Source organism: Bos taurus, chromosome 7, assembly GCF_002263795.3.
Source record: "Bos taurus isolate L1 Dominette 01449 registration number 42190680 breed Hereford chromosome 7, ARS-UCD2.0, whole genome shotgun sequence".
NCBI lineage: Eukaryota > Metazoa > Chordata > Mammalia > Artiodactyla > Bovidae > Bos > Bos taurus.
In genome coordinates, this window is record NC_037334.1 from 44,633,104 (window position 1) to 44,652,816 (window position 19,713).

At 38.6% G+C, this 19,713-nt stretch overlaps 1 protein-coding gene across 1 annotated transcript in view; it reads left to right on the plus strand.

Moving 5' to 3' along the window:
• HSPA4 (heat shock protein family A (Hsp70) member 4) overlaps positions 1-19,713 on the plus strand; it is a 53,966-nt gene that overhangs the window by 25,943 nt on the left and 8,310 nt on the right. Inside the window, exons 6-13 of the mRNA NM_001114192.2 lie at positions 376-509; positions 3,261-3,505; positions 7,588-7,664; positions 8,862-9,013; positions 13,240-13,346; positions 13,955-14,088; positions 15,359-15,540; positions 16,564-16,653. Coding sequence (NP_001107664.1) covers positions 376-509; positions 3,261-3,505; positions 7,588-7,664; positions 8,862-9,013; positions 13,240-13,346; positions 13,955-14,088; positions 15,359-15,540; positions 16,564-16,653 — 1,121 coding nt within the window. The remainder of the gene's footprint in view (positions 1-375; positions 510-3,260; positions 3,506-7,587; positions 7,665-8,861; positions 9,014-13,239; positions 13,347-13,954; positions 14,089-15,358; positions 15,541-16,563; positions 16,654-19,713) is intronic.

Genomic DNA, 19,713 nt, shown 5'->3' on the forward strand with positions numbered 1-19,713 from the left:
CCAACTTGTGGGCCAGTAGAGTCAGAGGGGTGGGGTTTATAAAGCAAGATCTCAGGAGGCAGAATATATGGGAATGTTGAGAGACGGCAAAAGGGAATATGGGGGAAAATGTTTGGAAAAGTGGGAGAAAGTTGTTTTGGAAAAAACTGCCACAGTTGCTGGAACTGGAAATTGGAAACATGAAGGAAGCCAAAGTGAAATGAATGTCAGCGTATATCTCTTTGAAGTCAGTGTTATTCGTGAATAAACCATGCAGAGCTTATAAGGATTTTGAATCTTTTTTTGCAGCTGTAAATCTGTTTTTTCCTATGTAAATGAATTTTAAGTTTACTACTAAAATGCTAACATTATGTTTATTTTTGTATTATTGTGTAGTTGCTCTTGCATATGGAATCTATAAACAAGATCTTCCTGCCTTAGAAGAGAAACCAAGAAATGTAGTTTTTGTAGACATGGGGCATTCTTCTTATCAAGTTTCTGTATGTGCATTTAATAGAGGAAAACTTAAAGTAAGTATATTTTTCCCAGGAGACTGTATTACAGATGTATGATAATTAGGAATTCATGAGAGGCAACTTAAAGTAGTTGGTTATGGAGTTGTGTTTCAGGGCTTCCTTGGTGATCCAGTGGTTAAGAATCGTCCTGCCAATGCAGGGGATATGGGTTTGTTCTCTGGTCCAGGAAGACGCCACGTGCTGCTCAGCAGTGAAGCCTGTGTGCCGCGACTACTGGCCCTGTGCTCTAGAGCCCTTGGGCTGCCACTGTTGAGCCTGCATGCCACAAGGACTGAAGCTTGTACGCCTAGAGCCTGTGCTCTGCAGCATGAGAAGCCACTGCAACTAGAGGAAGCCTGCTAGAGAAAGCAGTGAGCGCCCACCTCAGCCATAAATAAATATATCTCAAAGAATTTTGTGTCACTAGTGGAAACTTGGTATGAGCCATCTGAACTAGAAGTTAGTTGTGTAGGGGTGGGGTGGAAGTTGAAGGCCTAAAGTAATTTTTGAGGTGTTGACAAGATAATGAAGCAAAGAGCATAGAACTTGAGGAAAAAGTCCTTAGATTCCTGAGCCTGTTTTTTTTGTTTGTAATGTGGGGAAAATAATGCTTGCCTTGCAGGTTTACTAGGGGGAGTCTTTAACGTATAGTCCCTTCAGAGGTCTTAACACTGAGGATTAAGGGATGATAAGGGTATTCTCTTAAGGTTTTGAATGTTCTGGGAACAGGGTGGAGTGACTAGAACTTGGCTGGCCAAAAGAAACCAGCCTAGGAGTTCTAGTCTAGATGTCTAGAGATGATAGAGCTCTGGAGAAAGCAGTCTTGTACACAGAGAAGTCTAGTAATGTTAATGGCAAGGAGGGACCGGAGGGTGATGCTGGTCACAGTTGAAAAAAGCTTTTGTAGTATGTATATACACTTCCTATATTAGTCTCTTTATTAAAGTAAAATTTATGTAGAGTGAAAGGTATAGATTTTAGGTGTTCAGTGAGTTAAAAAAATTTTTTTTAGTTGAAGAAAACTACACTTCAGTGTTGTATTAGTTCTAGGTGTTACAGCATAGTGATTCAGTTATACATATATTGGTAAATTCTTTTTCAGATTCTTTTTTCCTTGTAGGGACAATTATAAAATTTCCTTGTAGGGACAATTATAAAATTGCAAAATACTGAGAGTAGTTCCCTGTGCTATACAGTAGGTCCTTATTGGTTCTCTAGTTTATTTATAGTAGTGTTAATCCCATCTTCTAATTTATCCCTCCCCCTCAGCTTCCTGTGGTTAACTTTGGTAACCATAAGTTTTTTTCCTTTGTCTGTGGGTCACAGTCAGATTTGATAGTGTTTGCTAGTTCCTCAGTGGTACATAAAATCAGTTTTCTAGCTTGGTGATTTTATCTAGAATGTACTTAAAAACCAAGGATAATCTGCATATTTGCTTTAATTACTTGGGTTCTGTATCAGGGTTTTTGCTGCCAGCTCTAAATTGGCTTTCTGCTCCCCCAACTTGGGGGTTGGTCCAATGGAACTACCTATCCCAGAATAAGTATTTTTTAGATTTGAAGGGTATTTTGAGTTTCTCTTTGTTACAGTCCCTTGTTTCTTTGAAAAATGGACTTGATTCTGCTTTATATTCTGATTTGTCCCCACCCCCCCCCTTTTTTTTAATATAAAGCAGATCTTGGGGATGGTTGGGAAATAAGAGGATCATAATTTTTACAGATACAAATGATGGACCAAGTGTTATTCTCAAGTGTTTAAGCTTTACTTTTATCCATAATAGGATTATTTCTAAATTCCAGTTTATACTCTCACTTTTTAGACAGCAGGTATTGGCTATAATTTAGCCTTGTCTTTGAGTCAGAGTGATGAGTATTAGTATTTGCTTCACTATCAGCTGTCACTTGTCAGTTTTCCAATTACAGTTTAAATTTAACTATCAAAATACTTACTATAGAATCATACCAAATTTGGAAACATACATGTATGAAGGAAAGACATTTATGATCTTACTACAGTTTGATATATTTCATTCTAGTCATTTATGAAAACAAAATTGGAATTACACAGAACTGTACTCAGTTCTGTATTGTCTGTTTTTTTTTTTCTTTCTTTCATGAGATCACTCACTAAGAAAAACTTCCTGAGGACATTTAACATTCTTTGAAGAGATGGTTTTGAGGGTGTTGGTCATCACTTACTTAGCCAGTTTTCTATTATTGAATCTGATTAGATCTTCTGATTTCCTTTAGAGATTTAGAAAAGGATAACCCAACCTAATTATAGTTTTCTATGTTGAATAGAAACAGATTACTGTGAGTTAAGGCTTTAGCATATTTTCTGGTGGTAAATTGCATGAAGCTAAATAAGCCTTTGGTATTATTTGCAGTTTTGTGGTAGAGATAAGACTAGAACTGTATATGACATGTTAGTGTATTGGCTCTTGAATTATAATTATTGTTTGGAGTCAGATTGGTGTAGTGGGGAAGGCATAGGTTTTAAAATTGAGATTGGGTTTTGAATTCTACTTCTACCACTTAATATCTTTGTGACCTATAGATTGTCAGATCTGTCTAGATCTGTAAATTGAGGGTTATGATGTCTCATTTCATAGTGGTTGTAACCTTGTTTAAATGACATATGCACATTGCCTTGTTTCGACCTTAATGTCCCTTACCACCTTTTTATTACAGTTTACCAGTTACATATATGTCATGATAAAATTTTAAATTGGTTAGTTTTTTAACTAATTATCATCTTTTCCCAAAGGTTCTGGCCACTGCATTTGACACAACACTGGGAGGCAGAAAATTTGATGAGGTGCTAGTAAATCACTTCTGTGAAGAATTTGGAAAGAAATACAAGCTAGACATAAAGTCCAAAATCCGTGCATTATTACGACTGTCTCAGGAGTGTGAGAAACTCAAGAAATTGATGAGTGCAAATGCTTCAGACCTTCCTTTGAGCATTGAATGTTTTATGAATGATGTTGATGTTTCTGGAACTATGAATAGGTAACCATATTAATATTTTGATGGTAAACTGAACTGTGGCGTTTCTCTATATTAGCCTTAATTATCTAATTGTTGAAGTTATTGTGATTGTTACAACTTCAGATTTTGTAGGTAAAAATCTAGAGGCCATTCAGGATCTTGCCTTTAATGTGAAGGTTGGGTTTGATTATTCAAATAATTTCAACTAATTGATTTGTTCTGGTTAATTGGTTAATTGAATGTTCCAAGAAATTGGCAGTTCTTCAACATGTGCCTGTGTTAAACGTGAGTCACTAGTTTTCATAAATTCAGGGCAGAGTGCTTTAATGCAGAATTATATGGAATTTGCTTTAGTCATTGACTCAGAAATTGTGTTTTTGAGTAATTCAGTATCACTTGAGACAACAGGTCTTTTTGTATGACATGATAAGAATTCTGGGTAATTTGATGTTTCAGGGTTATCCTCAGAAACACCCAGAATGTGTCTGTTACCAGGTCAGGTTGCATGGATGTTCTTCAGGATGTGAACTCTACTTACTGGTAGAATTTAAAGAAGACTATGGATTGTTTGGGAAAGTGTGGCCTGAGCCATGCTCAGAATGTTGAGATGGGCATCAGAATTGCTTCTAGTCTGCCAGAATTAGATTACTGTGCCTAGTAACCAGATTGTAGTCACCTTTCTCGTCTACTTGAAGTGATGGTTTTCATTTTAATTTTTTTTCATTAAACTGTAGCTTTCTTGTGTTTGTATAATGTATTAGGTGGAATCCTACACTATATGTTTGGCTTCTTTTGTGTCTGGCTTCTTTAACTTAATGTTTCTAAGTTCATCCACGTTGTATGTGTTCGTACCTCATTGCTTTTTATGGCAAGTAATATTCCATTTGTGTGGGCATATCACATTTAATTCATCCATTCATCAATTACTGGACATCTGTGTTTCCACCTTTGAGCTTTTGTGATGAGTGCTTTATAAACATTCACCACAAGTTGTGTGAGTAGCTTGTTTTCAGTTCTTTTGGGTATGTAGCCAGGAGTGGAATTGCTTGGTCATGTGGTAATTATATACTTAGGTTTTTGTGGAATCACCAAACTATTTTCAGTGTGTCCAGTCCATCTCTAGTGGAAGTGCTCACTTCCCTCCTAAAAGCTCAGAAATACTTATTTCATGTAAAAATGAGTAAAATGCTGAGTTACCATATGATTCAGCATTTCTGCTCTTAGGTATATATCCAAGAGAACTGAAAACACATTTACACAAAAATTTATAGACAAATGTTCATAGCACTCTTTTTTTTTTTTTTTTTGATAGAAATGTGTTTGTTTATTTGAAATTTAAATTACACTGGTGAACCTGTATTTAATCTAGCCATCGTGCTGCTGCTGCTGCTAAGTCGCTTCAGTCGTGTCCGACTCTGTGCGGCCCCATAGATGGCAGCCCACCAGGCTCCCCCATCCCTGGGATTCTCCAGGCAAGAACACTGGAGTGGGTTGCCATTTCCTTCTCCAATGCATGAAAGGGAAAAGTGAAAGTGAAGTCGCTCAGTCGTGTCTGACTCTTAGCGACCCCATGGACTGTAGCCCACCAGGCCCCTCCATCCATGGGATTTTCCAGGCAAGAGTACTGGAGTGGAGTGCCATTGCCTTCTCCAGTCATAGCACTCTTTATGATACCCCCAAAATGGAAACAACCCAGATTCCCATCAACTGATAAACTAGATAAACAAAACTCAGCTGATAAACAAAATATGATATGTCCATATAATAGAATATTATTTGGCAATTTAAAAACTGTCGAATAGATGCATAGTATAGCATGAATGAACCTTGAAAAATTTATGCTAGAGGAAGGAAATGTTAAAATTACTACATTTTGTCTAATTCTGTTTATATGAAATGTCCAAAATGAGTGGTTGCCTAGGGCTAGGGTTTTGGTGGAGTTGGAAGAATAATGTTAATGGCGGTAAAAATACTCTTTTAGGGTGATGAAAATGTTTTAAAATTGATAGTGGTGATGCTTGCACAATTCTGAATATACTAAAAGCCATTGAATTGTGCACTTTAAATATGACACTTTTTGTGTCATTTCTATTGTATGTGAATTTAAATTTCAGTAAAACTTTATAAAAAGGAACGACCTCTGCCACTGCTGTCTTTCTAGAATGCTCTGTGTACTTTGTTTTTCATGTTTTTATTATGGACATTTTCAAATATGCAGCAAAAGTGGAAGAATTTTACAGTGAACATTCTTATCCTGCCACTTAGGCTCTACCGATAATATTAACTACTTGTTTTTTCACCTACCCATTGATCTATCCGTCCTTCTGTCTACCCATCAGTTTTATCTTTTGATGCATCTCAAAGCCATCTATCTAGACACTTTTAAGTATGCGTATTAACCAGAGTTTAACGTTTGTAGTTTTTGGTATACTTTACATAAAGACATGCTCAACTTTTAAGTGTCATTTGCTAAGTTTTGACAGTTGCATGCATCCTACAAACCACTACTCTCCATCCTTTTAGAAGTTTTCTCAGTGCTCCATCCTCAAGGGCAGCCATTGATAAGGTCTTTTATTTTGAGGGACATAGATTACGTTTACCTTTTCTAGAAGTGTAAATGAAATCATACAGTATTTCGTCTTTTGTGTAAGACTTCTTTGGTCAGCATGAAACTGATACTCATTTAGCTCAGCAGTCCCCAACTGTTTTGGCAACTGGACCTGGTTTCGTGGAAGACAGTTTTTCCACAGATGTTGGGGGTAGGGAAGATGGGAATGATTCCTGGATGATGCAAGAGCATTACATTTATTACGCTGCTGCTGATCTGATGGGAGGTGGAGCTCAGGTAGTGATGGGGAATGACTGTAAATACAGATAAAGCTTGCCCTCCAGTCACTTCCTGCTGTGTGGCCGGGTTCCTAACAGGCCGAGGACCAGAGCTGGTCTGTGGCCCGGGTTTGGACCCCTGACTTAGTTGCTGCATGTATCATCTGTTCTTGTGTATTGCTGCCTAGTGTGACGCTGTAGACTTAGATTTTCTCCTACTGCTGGACTCAACTCTTTCCACTTTTTTGATATTAGGAATAAAACTGTCATTTTAAACTTGATTTTGGTTGCTATACATCCTCATCAATATTGGTATTAGTGAATTTTTGCCATTCTGGTGGGTGCATTCTATACCTCTACTGTTTTTCTTTTTTTGAGATGTAATTCGTAAAAGTTAACACATTTATAATTCAGTGGGTTTTAATATATTCATAGAATTGTGCAACCATTACCACAACCCAGTTTTAGAATATTTTCATTACCTCATAAAGAAACTCTAGATGAGCTATCGTTCTGTGAAAAGACATGGGAAAATCTTAACTGTATATTTCTAAGCAATAGTAGTCAGTCTAAAAAAGCTGTATGATTCCAACTATATGACATTCTAGAAATATTTGACATTGTATATGGCATTCTATGTGATAATGATATGACATTCTAGAAGAGAGAAAACTGTGGAGACAATAAAAAGATTCAGTGGAGGTTCAGTGGAAGGGAAGGATGAATAGAGTATGGAAGATCTTTAGAGTAGTGAGACTATTCAGTACGGTACGGTAATGGTGAATACTACCATTTGTCAAATTATGTAGAACCTTAATTTATACTACCATGTATCAGTATTGGCTCATCAGTTGTTAGAAATGTATCTTACTAATGCAAGATGCTAATAGGGAAACTGAGTTGGGAGTAAGAGGTGTATGGGAATTCTCTGTACTTTCTGTTTATTTCTCTGTAAACCTGCTGCTGCTGCTGCTAAGTCACTTCAGTCGTGTCCGACTCTGTGTGACCCCATAGACAGCAGCCCACGAGGCTCCCCCGACCCTGGGATTCTCCAGGCAAGAACACTGGAGTGGGTTGCCATTTCCTTCTCCACTAATATGTTGAGAAATTGTTAAACTCTTCCAAAGTGGCTGTAACATTTTATGTTCCTGCCAAGAATGTCTACGAGGTCCAGTTTCTCTGCATCTTTGCCAGTGCTTGTTATGTCTGTTTGATTATAGTTATTTATTCTACATAAAAGTGGACTGTGACTTGACCTGTTGTTTTTTTTTTCATAGAGGCAAATTTCTGGAGATGTGTGATGATCTCTTAGCTAGAGTAGAGCCACCACTTCGTAGTGTTTTGGAACAGGCCAGTAAGTATTTTTGTGATTAAATTGTTCATCTTGGGCTGTCCGGAGAATGTTAACTCTCCCCACCCCTCCATCCCCAGTTGTACCAGTTTGCACTGTATGAACTACTTCAATGCTATATTAAACTTCTTTTTACCAATATCTTCCCCCTGCAGTACCTCCAGTAGTATCTGGGAAAGTCTTAATAGTTTTCCCCAGAAACATAATTCAGACAGATTCAAAGATGGGTTTAATGTCTTAGGTATTTCATGGTGGTAAAAATTATCTTTAGCAATGTTGCTGTGGTAGTTTTGTGGGATTTTCTGTCAGTGAATCTTGTTGACTAAGAAGGGGGAGGATATGATAACCATATACTTAATTTAATCTCAGGGTAAAAGGTAGAAGTTTGATTTAAGAATATATTACTGTTGTTTCCCAAATCTTGACAGACCTTTTCCTAGAGTCCACTCTTGTACTCTGATCTTGACACAGGCTCAGATATGAAAACGGAGGGATTTTGACAAATGTATGTTCTTTTCATACTGGTACAGCCCGTTTCTTTAAATAGCCCTTCTCAACAGATTGTCACTCAAGAGATTATTGCATAAAATGTGAGCAGGAAGCCAGGTGGTATTAAGAGGTATTTTATGAATGACGGCAGAGCCTTGGGTGGTACCCTCTTTCCTTCTGTTATGAGGAGACTGAACCTGTGTCGTAATCTGAGCCAGCAGAGCCCTGAGGTCCCTCGACTGATACTCTCAGACTGTATCCTGAAGTCTACTTAGTCTTAGTACACACAGGCCTGTCAGGCTGGGTCAGACAGACCTTCCTTACCACTTGGTGTCTGCCTTTTATTTTCTTTATGGCTAGCTTAACTTTTGGTGTTTTAACACTTATTTGTGTCTTTCTGAGATTGCAGGACTTCTGCACTATAGGACTTTAGTTATTCCTCACCCTCATCTCTTAAATCTCAGTACTGCTGTGCCACCCTGCCCTCATTGTTTTGAGCATTAAAATACAACTACCTGCTTCCAAATGGCACAAACTTATGTGTGTGTGTTTGTTACTGTGGAGGGGATGAAGAGTGGTGGTGGGTTTTCTTACATATTTTTGAATTATTTTGTTGTGATAAGATGTTATATTGCTCTCTTGTTTCATTGTAAAACATGAATTGAAAGGTTCTTTTAATCTTAAGTATCTATTCTAATTGTTTTTAAATAGAGTTAAAGAAAGAAGATATTTATGCAGTGGAGATAGTTGGTGGTGCAACACGAATCCCTGCAGTGAAAGAGAAGATCAGCAAATTTTTTGGTAAAGAAATCAGTACAACACTAAATGCCGATGAAGCTGTCACTCGAGGCTGTGCATTGCAGGTGAGCTTCCTTTCTTTCACAGGCAGCCACTGACAGGTCGTTGGAGCAGTCCAGCAGTGGCTAATGTATCCAGCTAGTCTGAGACTAGCTCCTGATTTTAGGTCTAAGATTCTGAAACATTTGTTTTAAAATTGATACTAGAGGTTGCCTTCATAAATGGAATTATTAGTACTATATAACATGTAATAAGATGAAAGAATTTACTAGAAACATAAGTAGGCCTGAAATACTACTAGAATTTGGTATATTTGTTACATGAAGTAGTGTTATACATCAGTTAAATAAAGGTTGAGATTAATGGAAAAATAACAAGGAATAGCTAGATTAATGGGTGATTTGACAAATGATAGACACTTATAAAACCACTTATTTCAGTTCAGTTCAGTTCACTCGCTCAGTCGTGTCCGACTCTTTGTGACCCCATGAATCGCAGCACGCCAGGCCTCCCTGTCCATCACCAACTCCCGGAGTTCACTGAGACTCAAGTCCATCGAGTCGGTGATGCCATCCAGCCATCTCATCCTCTGTCGTCCCCTCCTCCTCTTGCCCCCAATCCCTCCCAGCATCAGAGTCTTTTCCAGTGAGTCATCTCTTCTCATGAGGTGGCCAAAGTACTGGAGTTTCAGCTTTAGTATAATTCCTTCCAAAGAAGTCCCAGGGCTGATGTCCTTCAGAATGGACTGGTTGGATCTCCTTGCAGTCCAAGGGACTCTCAAGAGTCTTCTCCAACACCACAGTTCAAAAGCATCAATTCTTTGGCGCTCAGCCTTCTTCACAGTCCAACTCTCACATCCATACATGACCACAGGAAAAACCATAGCCTTGACTAGACGGACCTTCATTGGCAAAGTAATGTCTCTGCTTTTTAATATGCTATCTAGGTTGGTCATAACTTTCCTTCCAAGGAGTAAGCGTCTTTTAATTTCATGGCTGCAGTCATCATCTGCAGTGATTTCGGAGCCCCCCAAAATAAAGTCTGACACTGTTTCCACTGTTTCCCCATCTATTTCCCATGAAGTGATGGGACCAGATGCCATGATTTTCATTTTTGAATGTTTAGTTTTAAGCCAACTTTTTCACTCTCCTCTTTCACCTTCATCAAGAGGCTTTTTAGTTCCTCTTCACTTTCTGCCATAAGGGTGGTGTCATCTGCATATCTGAGGTTATTGATATTTCTCCCGGCAATCTTGATTCCAGCTTGTGCTTCTTCCAGCCCAGCGTTTCTCATGATGTACTCTGCATATAAGGTAAATAAGCAGGGTGACAATGTACAGCCTTGACGTACTCCTTTTCCTATTTGGAACCAGTCTGTTGTTCCATGTCCAGTTTTAACTGTTGCTTCCTAACCTGCATACAAATTTCTCAAGAGGCAGGTCAGGTGGTCTGGTATTCCCATCTCTTTCAGAATTTTCCACAGTTTATTGTGATACACAGTCAAAGGCTTTGGCATAGTCAATAAAGCAGAAATAGATGCTTTTCTGGAACTCTCTTCCTTTTTCCATAATCCAGCTGATGTTGTCAATTTGGTCTCTGGTTCCTCTGCCTTTTCTAAAACCAGTTTGAACATCTGGAAGTTCATGGTTCACATATTGCTGAAGCCTGGCTTGGAGAATTTTGAGCATTACTTTACTAGCGTGTGAGATGAGTGCAATTCTGTGGTAGTTTGAGCATTCTTTGGCATTGCCTTTCTTTGGGATTGGAATGAAAACTGACCTTTTCCAGTCCTGTGGCCACTGCTGAGTTTTCCAAATTTGCTGGCATATTGAGTGCAGCAGTTTCACAGCATCATCTTTCAGGATTTGAAATAGCTCAACTGGAATTCCATCACCTCCGCTAGCTTTGTTCGTAGTGATGCTTTCTAAGGCCCACTTGACTTCACATTCCAGGATGTCTGGCTCTAGGTGAGTGATCACACCATCGTGATTATCTGGGTCATGAAGATCTTTTTTGTATAGTTCTTCTGTGTATTCTTGCCACCTCTTCTTAATATCTTCTGCTTCTGTTAGGTCCATATCATTTCTGTCCTTTATCGAGCCCATCTTTGCATGAAATGTTCCCTTGGTATCTCTAATTTTCTTGAAGAGATCTCTACTGCTAAGTCACTTCAGTCGTGTCCGACTCTGTGCGACCCCATAGACGGCAGCCCACCAGGTTCCCTCGTCCCTGGGATTTTCCAGGCAAGAACACTGGAGTGGGTTGCCATTTCCTCCTCCAATGCATGAAAGTGAAAAGTGAAAGTGAAGTCGCTCAGTCGTGTCCAACCCTCAGCGACCCCATCTCTAGTCTTTCCCAATATGTTGTTTGCCTCTATGTCTTTGCATTGATCTCTGAGGAAGGCTTTCTTTTCTCTCCTTACTATTCTTTGGAACTCTGCATTCAGATGCTTATATCTTTCCTTTTCTCCTTTGCTTTTCGCTTCTTTTCTTTTCACAGCTATTTGTAAGTCCTCCCCAGACAGCCATTTTGCTTTTTTGCATTTCTTTTCCATGGGGATGGTCTTGATCCCTGTCTCCTGTACAGTGTCACGAACCTCAGTCCATAGTTCATCAGGCACTCTATCTATCAGATCTAGGCCCTTAAATCTATTTCTCACTTCCACTGTATAATCATAAGGGATTTGATTTAGGTCATACCTGAATGGTGTAGTGGTTTTCCCTACTTTCTTCAATTTCAGTCTGAATTTGGCAATAAGGAGTTCATGAATATAATCAATCTGATTTCGGTGTTGACCATCTGGTGATGTCCATGTGTAGAGTCTTCTCTTGTGTTGTTGGAAGAGGGTGTTGGCTATGACCAGTGCATTTTCTTGCAAAACTCTATTAGCCTTTGCCCTGCTTCATTCCGTATTCCAAGGCCAAATTTGCCTGTTACTCCAGGTGTTTCTTGACTTCCTACTTTTGCATTCCAGTCCCCTATAATGAAAATGACATCTTTTTTGGGTGTTAGTTCTAAAAGGTCTTGTAGGTCTTCATAGAACCATTCAACTTCAGCTTCTTCAGCTTACTGGTTGGGGCATAGACTTGGATTACTGTGATATTGAATGGTTTGCCCTGGAAACGAACAGAGATCATTCTGTCGTTTTTGAGATTGCATTCAATTACTGCATTTCGAACTCTTTTGTTGACCATGATGGCTACTCCATTTCTTGTGAGGGATTCCTGCCCGCAGTAGTAGATACAATGATCATCTGAGTTAAATTCACCCATTCCAGTCCGTTTTAGTTGGCTGATTCCTAGAATGTCAACGTTCACTCTTGCCATCTCCTGTTGGACCACTTCCAATTTGCCTTGATTCATGGACCTGACATTCCAGGTTCCTATTCAAAATTGCTCTTTACAGCATCGGACATTGCTTCTATCACCAGTCACATCCACAACTGGGTATTGTTTTCGCTTTGGCTCCATCCCTTCATTCTTTCTGGAGTTATTTCTCCACTGATCTCCAGTAGCATATTGGGCACCTACTGACCTGGGGAAGTTCCTCTTTCAGTATCGTATCATTTTGCCTTTTCATACTGTTAAGTGGTTTGCCATTCCCTTCTCCAGTGGACCACATTCTGTCAGACCTCTGCACCATGACCCGCCTGTCTTAGGTGGCCCCACGGGCATGCCTTAGTTTCATTGAGTTAGACAAGGCTGTGGTCCTAATGTGATTAGATTGACTAGTTTTCTCTGAGTATGGTTTCAGTGTGTCTGTGTTAACATTCCCTGGTAGCTCAGAGGTTAAAGTGTCTGCTTGCAATGCGGGAGACCTGGGTTCGATCCCTTGTTTGGGAAGATCCCCTGGAGAAGGAAATGACAGTCTACTCCAGAATTCTTGCCTGGAGAATCCCATGGATGGAGGAGCTTGGTGGGCTACAGTCCACGGGGTCACAAAGAGTCGGACACGACTGAGCGACTTCACCGCTTATTTGGACTTCCCTGGTGGCTCAGATGGTAAAGCGTCTGTCTAGAATGTGGGAGATCTGGGTTTAAGCCCTGGGTTGGGAACATCCCCTGGAGAAGGAAATGGCAAGGCACTCCAGTACTCTTTCCTGGAAATTCCCATGGACAGAGGGGCCTGATTGGCTACAGTGTATGGGGTCACAAAGGGTCGTCACCACTTATTTAGATACTGCTAAATTATTAATGTAAGTAGATGCTCTTCTGAAGTCATTTTTCTTATAGGTCTTATATAGTTCATAATGCCTATTTGACAAATGGAGTTTTTAAAAATTCTTATTGTAGTGTGCAATCTTATCGCCTGCTTTCAAAGTCAGAGAATTTTCTATCACTGATGTAGTACCATATTCAATATCTCTGAGATGGAATTCTCCAGCTGAAGAAGGGTCAAGGTAATGTTTTTTTAATGATTTTTGTACTTAACAAGTTAAGTCTTGGTAAATACTCTGTTTCAGCTTACACAAATCTCTTATGTTATAGTGCATGAAGCAAAGTGATTATTTACTTTACTCATCAGAATAAGTTTGTGTCCTTATTAATTTTGTTTATTTGATCCTGCTGAAATAATTGGTGCCTTTTATGTGCCCTGGTGGCTCAGACGGGAAAGAGTCTGCCTGCAGTGCGGGAGACGTGTGCTCGATCCCTGGGTTGGGAAGATCCCCTGGAGAAGGAAATGGCAACCCACTCCAGTGTTCTTTCCTGGAGAATCCCATGGGCGGAGGAGCCTGACAGGCTGCAGTCCCCAGGGTCGCGAAGAGTTGGACACGACTTCACTTTAACTTTTACTTTCATGTGTCGAAGTGTGTGTGTGTGTGTTTAAAACTGATACTTTACATAAACACAGTTAGATTTTTTGTTTTTCTTAGAAACTCTTATGAACTGGAAATGATGCCAGTTGAGAAGAGTAACTAGAGTTGTATAATAATTACAAAACTAGAATACCTGGGTAAAAGTGTTAGAAATGTCCTAAATTTGTGTTTGTCTTTTTTCCTCCATTCAGTGACTGTGAAGTCTTTTCAAAAAATCATGCTGCTCCTTTCTCTAAAGTACTCACATTTTATAGAAAGGAACCTTTCACTCTTGAGGCTTATTATAGCTCTCCTCAAGATTTGCCTTATCCAGATCCTGCTATAGGTAAGTAAAGAGTTGGGAATTTAAAAAATTGTGTACTTGGGAGAATGGGAATAGCAAAGTAAGTATCATATACTGAAATGTGAGTATTTTAAATCACATGCACAAAAAAACCTTTCAGAATGGGAATAGCAAAGTGAGTATAATATACTGAAATTTGAATACTTTAAATCACATGCACAAAAAAACCTTTCAGTTTTATTATCAGGTTCAGAACCAGCAGGATGGTCATTATTTAATTGGATCTCCTCCTGTGGACTGAGGTTCTTTTTTTTTAAATAAGATTTTTAAAATTAATTTTAATCAGTTAAAAAATTTTTGGCTGCACCATGTGGCTTATTAGTTCTTAGTTCCCTGACCAGGAATCAAACCTGTGCCCTTGACAGGGAAAGCATGATGGAGTCCTGACCATCGGACCACCAAGGAATTCCCTGGGCTGTAGTTCTTGGTTAATGCACATTATTTATTGTTATACTTTGTGCATACTGTGATGCTGGTTACTGAAAGTATTCAGTTCTGACCCTAACATAGAGTTAGGTGTACACAGAAAAATTATTAGCAGATTGTGATAATCAGTCATAGGCTATGGAACCATGTTGTCTTCATTCTTCATTGACTATGAGAAACTTAGTATCTGGAAATAATAACAGTTGAGGAGAGAAAATCTAGAGAGTTAATGATAATTACAGAACTAGAGTACATGCGTAAAGTATTAGGAACATCCTGAATGGCACTTAGAAGCTTAGAAAGTTAACCTACTGCGTTTTCCTCACTTGTAAAACAGAAATAAACATGATAATTAATAGTTTACAGAGTTTTATGACATTAAAAACATGAGCAAAACGCTAGTATAGTAACTGAATCTAGAAATGGCAGTTTCTTAATAAGTGACAATATGGAATCTTTGGGATTTTCAGTAGATGAAAATGTGACCAATCTGTTCTAGGAATTTACTCTGAAGTGACTTAGCAGCAGCAGCAGCATATAAAGATGAATTGGGATAAGGGACTGGAGGGAAGGACATGTTTGAAGAGTTAGGAGATACTTGAGTTCTTAATTGGGAGAAGATGATTAAAAGTTTGGTTATATGTGAAAGAAGGAGAAATCTGATGATGTATTAAGATTCTAAGAGTGCCCACTTTGCTTATTTGAAGTATTGTGCTACTGACCTTTCACTGAGAAATGGACATAACCTGGCAGTATGGGCATATATTTGTGTTTGAATTCATCCTCTTAGGTTATGTGTTCTCTTTTGTCTTTCATACATCCTTAGCTCAGTTCTCAGTTCAGAAAGTCACTCCTCAGTCTGATGGCTCCAGTTCAAAAGTGAAAGTCAAGGTTCGAGTAAATGTCCATGGCATTTTCAGTGTGTCCAGTGCCTCTCTAGTGGAAGTGCACAAGTTTGAGGAAAATGAGGAACCGATGGAAACAGATCAGAATGCAAAGGAGGAAGAGGTAATCTAGATAATTTTATACCATTTTAGGCCATTTATAATGGCTCAGAGGTGACACTTATCTAGAAATTCTAGCAAATAGGGTGACAGAGCTGCTGAGAGTAGGTTTGCATGCATAGCCCATCATGTGTGAACTAGCACAAAGTATTTATATGGAATTTGTATAGAAATGGGACATAGTCGGCTTCCTCCTTTAGACCATGCGCTTGTCAATTTGAGTTATTCTTGATTCTTTTGTGATTACTGGAGAATGCTGAGTCTCAGTTGATTATTTCCATAGGTAGCGTAGAATTCGCACTCATCTGTTGGAGTCATGCACTGGGCCTTGTCCTTATTGTGTGTAAAAATCAAGGCTTTATAAAACTGCATGAACTGATGTTCAGGTCTCATCCCCACAGATTTTGTTAAAGTTGGTCTGGGCTACAGCCCCGGTAGGTATTGGTTTTAAAAACCTCCGAGGCTATTATAATACGCCGTAGGCATTGAAAGCTAGTGTGATTCAGGGTCTCTACAGACATCTTTATTATTGGCAGGCTTTGTTCTTTAAGCACTTCTAAAAGAATTTTCAAGGTGTCCACTTTCCCTAATGCATACAGTGGTTGTACTTTTGAGGATGAAATGTCTGATTTTAAAAACTACTGTAAGAAGAGAGAAATGTGTTCATGAGGAAGCAAGGAGAAACTCATGTTCTCTTCAGATTTTATTGTGTTAAATATTGCCACACTACATACTTCTGAGTACTGCTATGGCTTTATAATGTAGTTCTGTAACCACTCTTTTGTATATAAGGGCAGGCAAATGTTATCTCCATTGTACAGATGTGGTAACTGAGATCCAGAGAGGAAAACTTTTGTGTTCTAAGTATAACATATATGTCATAGCTGGAATTAGAGTCTGGTTTGTCTGATTGCTGGTAATTAGCAGGAATTCCATATCCTGTGATTTTGCCACTGTGTCGTGAAAGTTGCTTTAGTCTTTCGCTAGTATTTCCTAGTTTCAGAATTCGATGTGACCTGTTTTTCAGAAGATGCAAGTGGACCAGGAGGAGCCACATGTTGAAGAGCAACAGCAGCAGACACCAGCAGAAAATAGGGTGGAGTCTGAAGAAATGGAGGTATAAATTGTATTTTATGGTGTGATTTGCTGTCTTTTTACATACATGGTTTTGACCTGACATATTATGTCTTGGAAGGGGATTAGAAATCTTCATTTCTTTGAACAGTCCTTTTTTTTTTTGGTGTTGAAATAGAATTTATTTAGAATAGTTTTTTGTTTAAAAAAATCCCCCTAATCTAAAAGTTTGGCTTTCAGCACATATCAGGTTGCTGCCTTATCATATTCAGGCTGCCTTAACAGCCTTTAGAAATATTAAAATTGTAAACATTAATGAAACACTCGGAGTCTTCCTTAAATAATGTATGACAAGTTCCAGTCTAGTACTCTTAAAGGCAAAATTATATCAGTTCTCATAATTTTGACATGTAGTCTTTATACTTTAAGAGATCAATGTAACATTCCCCTAAAGAGCTGTTTATAACACTGTGTATCAGGAAGAGAGAGAATACAGAGGTCTTTCAGTTCTGCCTTGCATAGAGATAAAACTCAATAATATTAACTCCACAATACTTAACAGCCTTTCATAAAACAAGTAACAACTTTCTGCTTTAGTTTCCAAGAAGCCAGAAAACTGATCTCTAAATTTGAAGCTTTACGTCCGTCTGCCTCAAATTCTGAGATGCTCTTTTGATTTACACACCAGTTTTACATGAGGCCGATTGTCCCATTTAAGAATGGTCTGAGTATTGTGATTTTCTTTTTTTAAATAAATATTCAACTGGAAAATCCCTGGGCAAGGCCTTACCAATCAGTATTTTAATATTGAAAATTGAAGTGTTTAACATAATATAAATTCGCTTAGGCCTTGAAGCTTTTAAGTTCCTTTCAGACCAAAAGCTCTCAGTGCAGTGGGGTGAAATTGAGAGCTATGTGGTGGACTTTATTTCCCACTTTGATAAAACTAGATTTCTGCAGATCTTGTAGCTCTGTCATGTCAGTGTAGTTTCAGAGTCTTACTATTTACTATTGTAGTTTTCCAGGTAATTTATAACGGCCCGAGCTATTGATACGTAGCCTAATACAAAAGAAATCGAAAGGAGAAAATTTGAAATCATTTGCTTGAGATTACAGGACTGTATTATTGTTGAAATGTCTGTCTCAAGCAGTGTGAATCTGTTAGCAGTGAGCCTTGGGGTCCTCGGGAAGTCCATGGGAAATAAAAGACCTTGTAAACTTGGCTAAGGTTGTGCAGCACCCATCAGTCCCACTCATGAGACTATGCTGCTAATCCCCTCTCTGCCAGTATATTTGAAGTCTTAAAGCAAGATTTTGTAGTGTGTTTGGAAAGTGTGTTTGGCAAGATGGTCTTTGAACTTTAGTCTGGATGGCATGTGGGAAGAAAGCACTCAGAAGCCCTAGTTTGACTAGTGATTGGTTCATGCTGGTTTCTGAATTGCTGTTACTAATAGTCATCTTACCCATAACTTACTCTTCACTAATAGTGAAACATGATTTTTTCAAATTTTGTCAACTCTTCTGAAACTTATCTTTACCTTGAAATACTGTTCAAAATAATAATATATTGACATACAGTTTGTAGATAATATTGAAATGAATGTGTAACATTTTTGGGTGCATTACAACCTGTTCTTTAACTTTTCAGTTTTCATGTTTAAATTTTGGCATCAGCATTGAAAACAGCTTTTCTTACAAATTATGTATGACATTGCAGGGTATAATCTCACCTCCTAAGGTATTTCTGATTGTGGCATTTAAAAAAGTTTGGCAGAGCCTTTAGGAGGCTCAAGTCTGGTACCCATTTTCATGTCGGTTAACAAACTTTAATTAATTTAACTTTGCAAATAATTGTAAAAAGAGAAAATAATGGACAGAGGAAATCATGCTGACAGATGCTTTAGTGTCTTGTAGGCCTTTTCGGAGGTGAAGACCTGTTGTTGCCTGGGTTGGGGGCAGCAGTGGGGGAGAGAAATACCTATTTTTCTTTGTTCTTGAAGGTGGGGGAGGAGAAAGGAGTGAGGTGGGCCTGACCTTTCCTCCTCCCCCCATCAGGCCTTAGAGGTGTGGGAAGTTTCATGGAGTTATTTAGGTTCCTTTCGTGAGGTGGCTTGGGAACTGACACCTTTTGTAGTATTGTTTTTAAAGGAAATAAAATACAAATGATAACATAAATTTCAGCTCTGACGTAAGATTTGGACAGGAGGTGGGGAAATGACTTTGAAATCTTGCCTCATGTCATAGAGAAGATTGTATTCCAGATTATTTGAAAGTTACAGATGAAGAATTAAAAACAGCTGGAATGGGACTTCCCTGATGGTCCAGTGGTTAAAAATCTGCCAGTGCAGACATGGGTTTGATCCCTGGTCCAAGAGGATTCCATATGCCACAGATCACACAGCTAAGCCTGTGCACCACAACTACTGAGCTTGCTGCTCTGTAATAAGAGGAGCACCTCAGTGAGAAGCCTTGCACCACAACTAGAGACAGGCTGTGTGTAGCTGCAATGAAGGCCCAGCACAGCCAAAAGGAAATAAATATTAAAAAAAAAAAGCTGGAATGAATATTTTTCTAATCTGTGAATCAGCAGGAGCTTTGAAAGCATGAAAGCAGTGAAAGTAATCACAAAGGGAAAGATGGATGGGTTAAAAAATAAAAGCTTGCATAGACTAATAAAAGATTAGAAAAAATCTAGAAGAGTCAATCACTGGGGGGAAAAATCACAAAGATCCCAAGAGAATGGTGAATGAAATATGACTAGGCAATTTGGAGGAGTAAATATACCTTATAAATGTGTAAGAAAAGGTTATTGCCCCAATGAAAATAATAGATCACGGCAAATGAATTCTTCTTTGTGGCCAGGGTACAGCGAAATGGACTCTCTTACTCCTTGTGAGAATTGAAATAGGTATAGATACTCTGGAAGTCATCTTATTGCTGTATTTCTGATCCTTAAAAATTTCATTACCCTCTCCCTACTCATTTCCTATGCACGTTTGTATGTTTAGATAAGAGTGGAAGAAAATTAGAGAATATTTAATTGTAATGGTATGTTGATGGTGGGGTTATGGGAGTTTATGTGTGTGTGTATGTATGTATATGT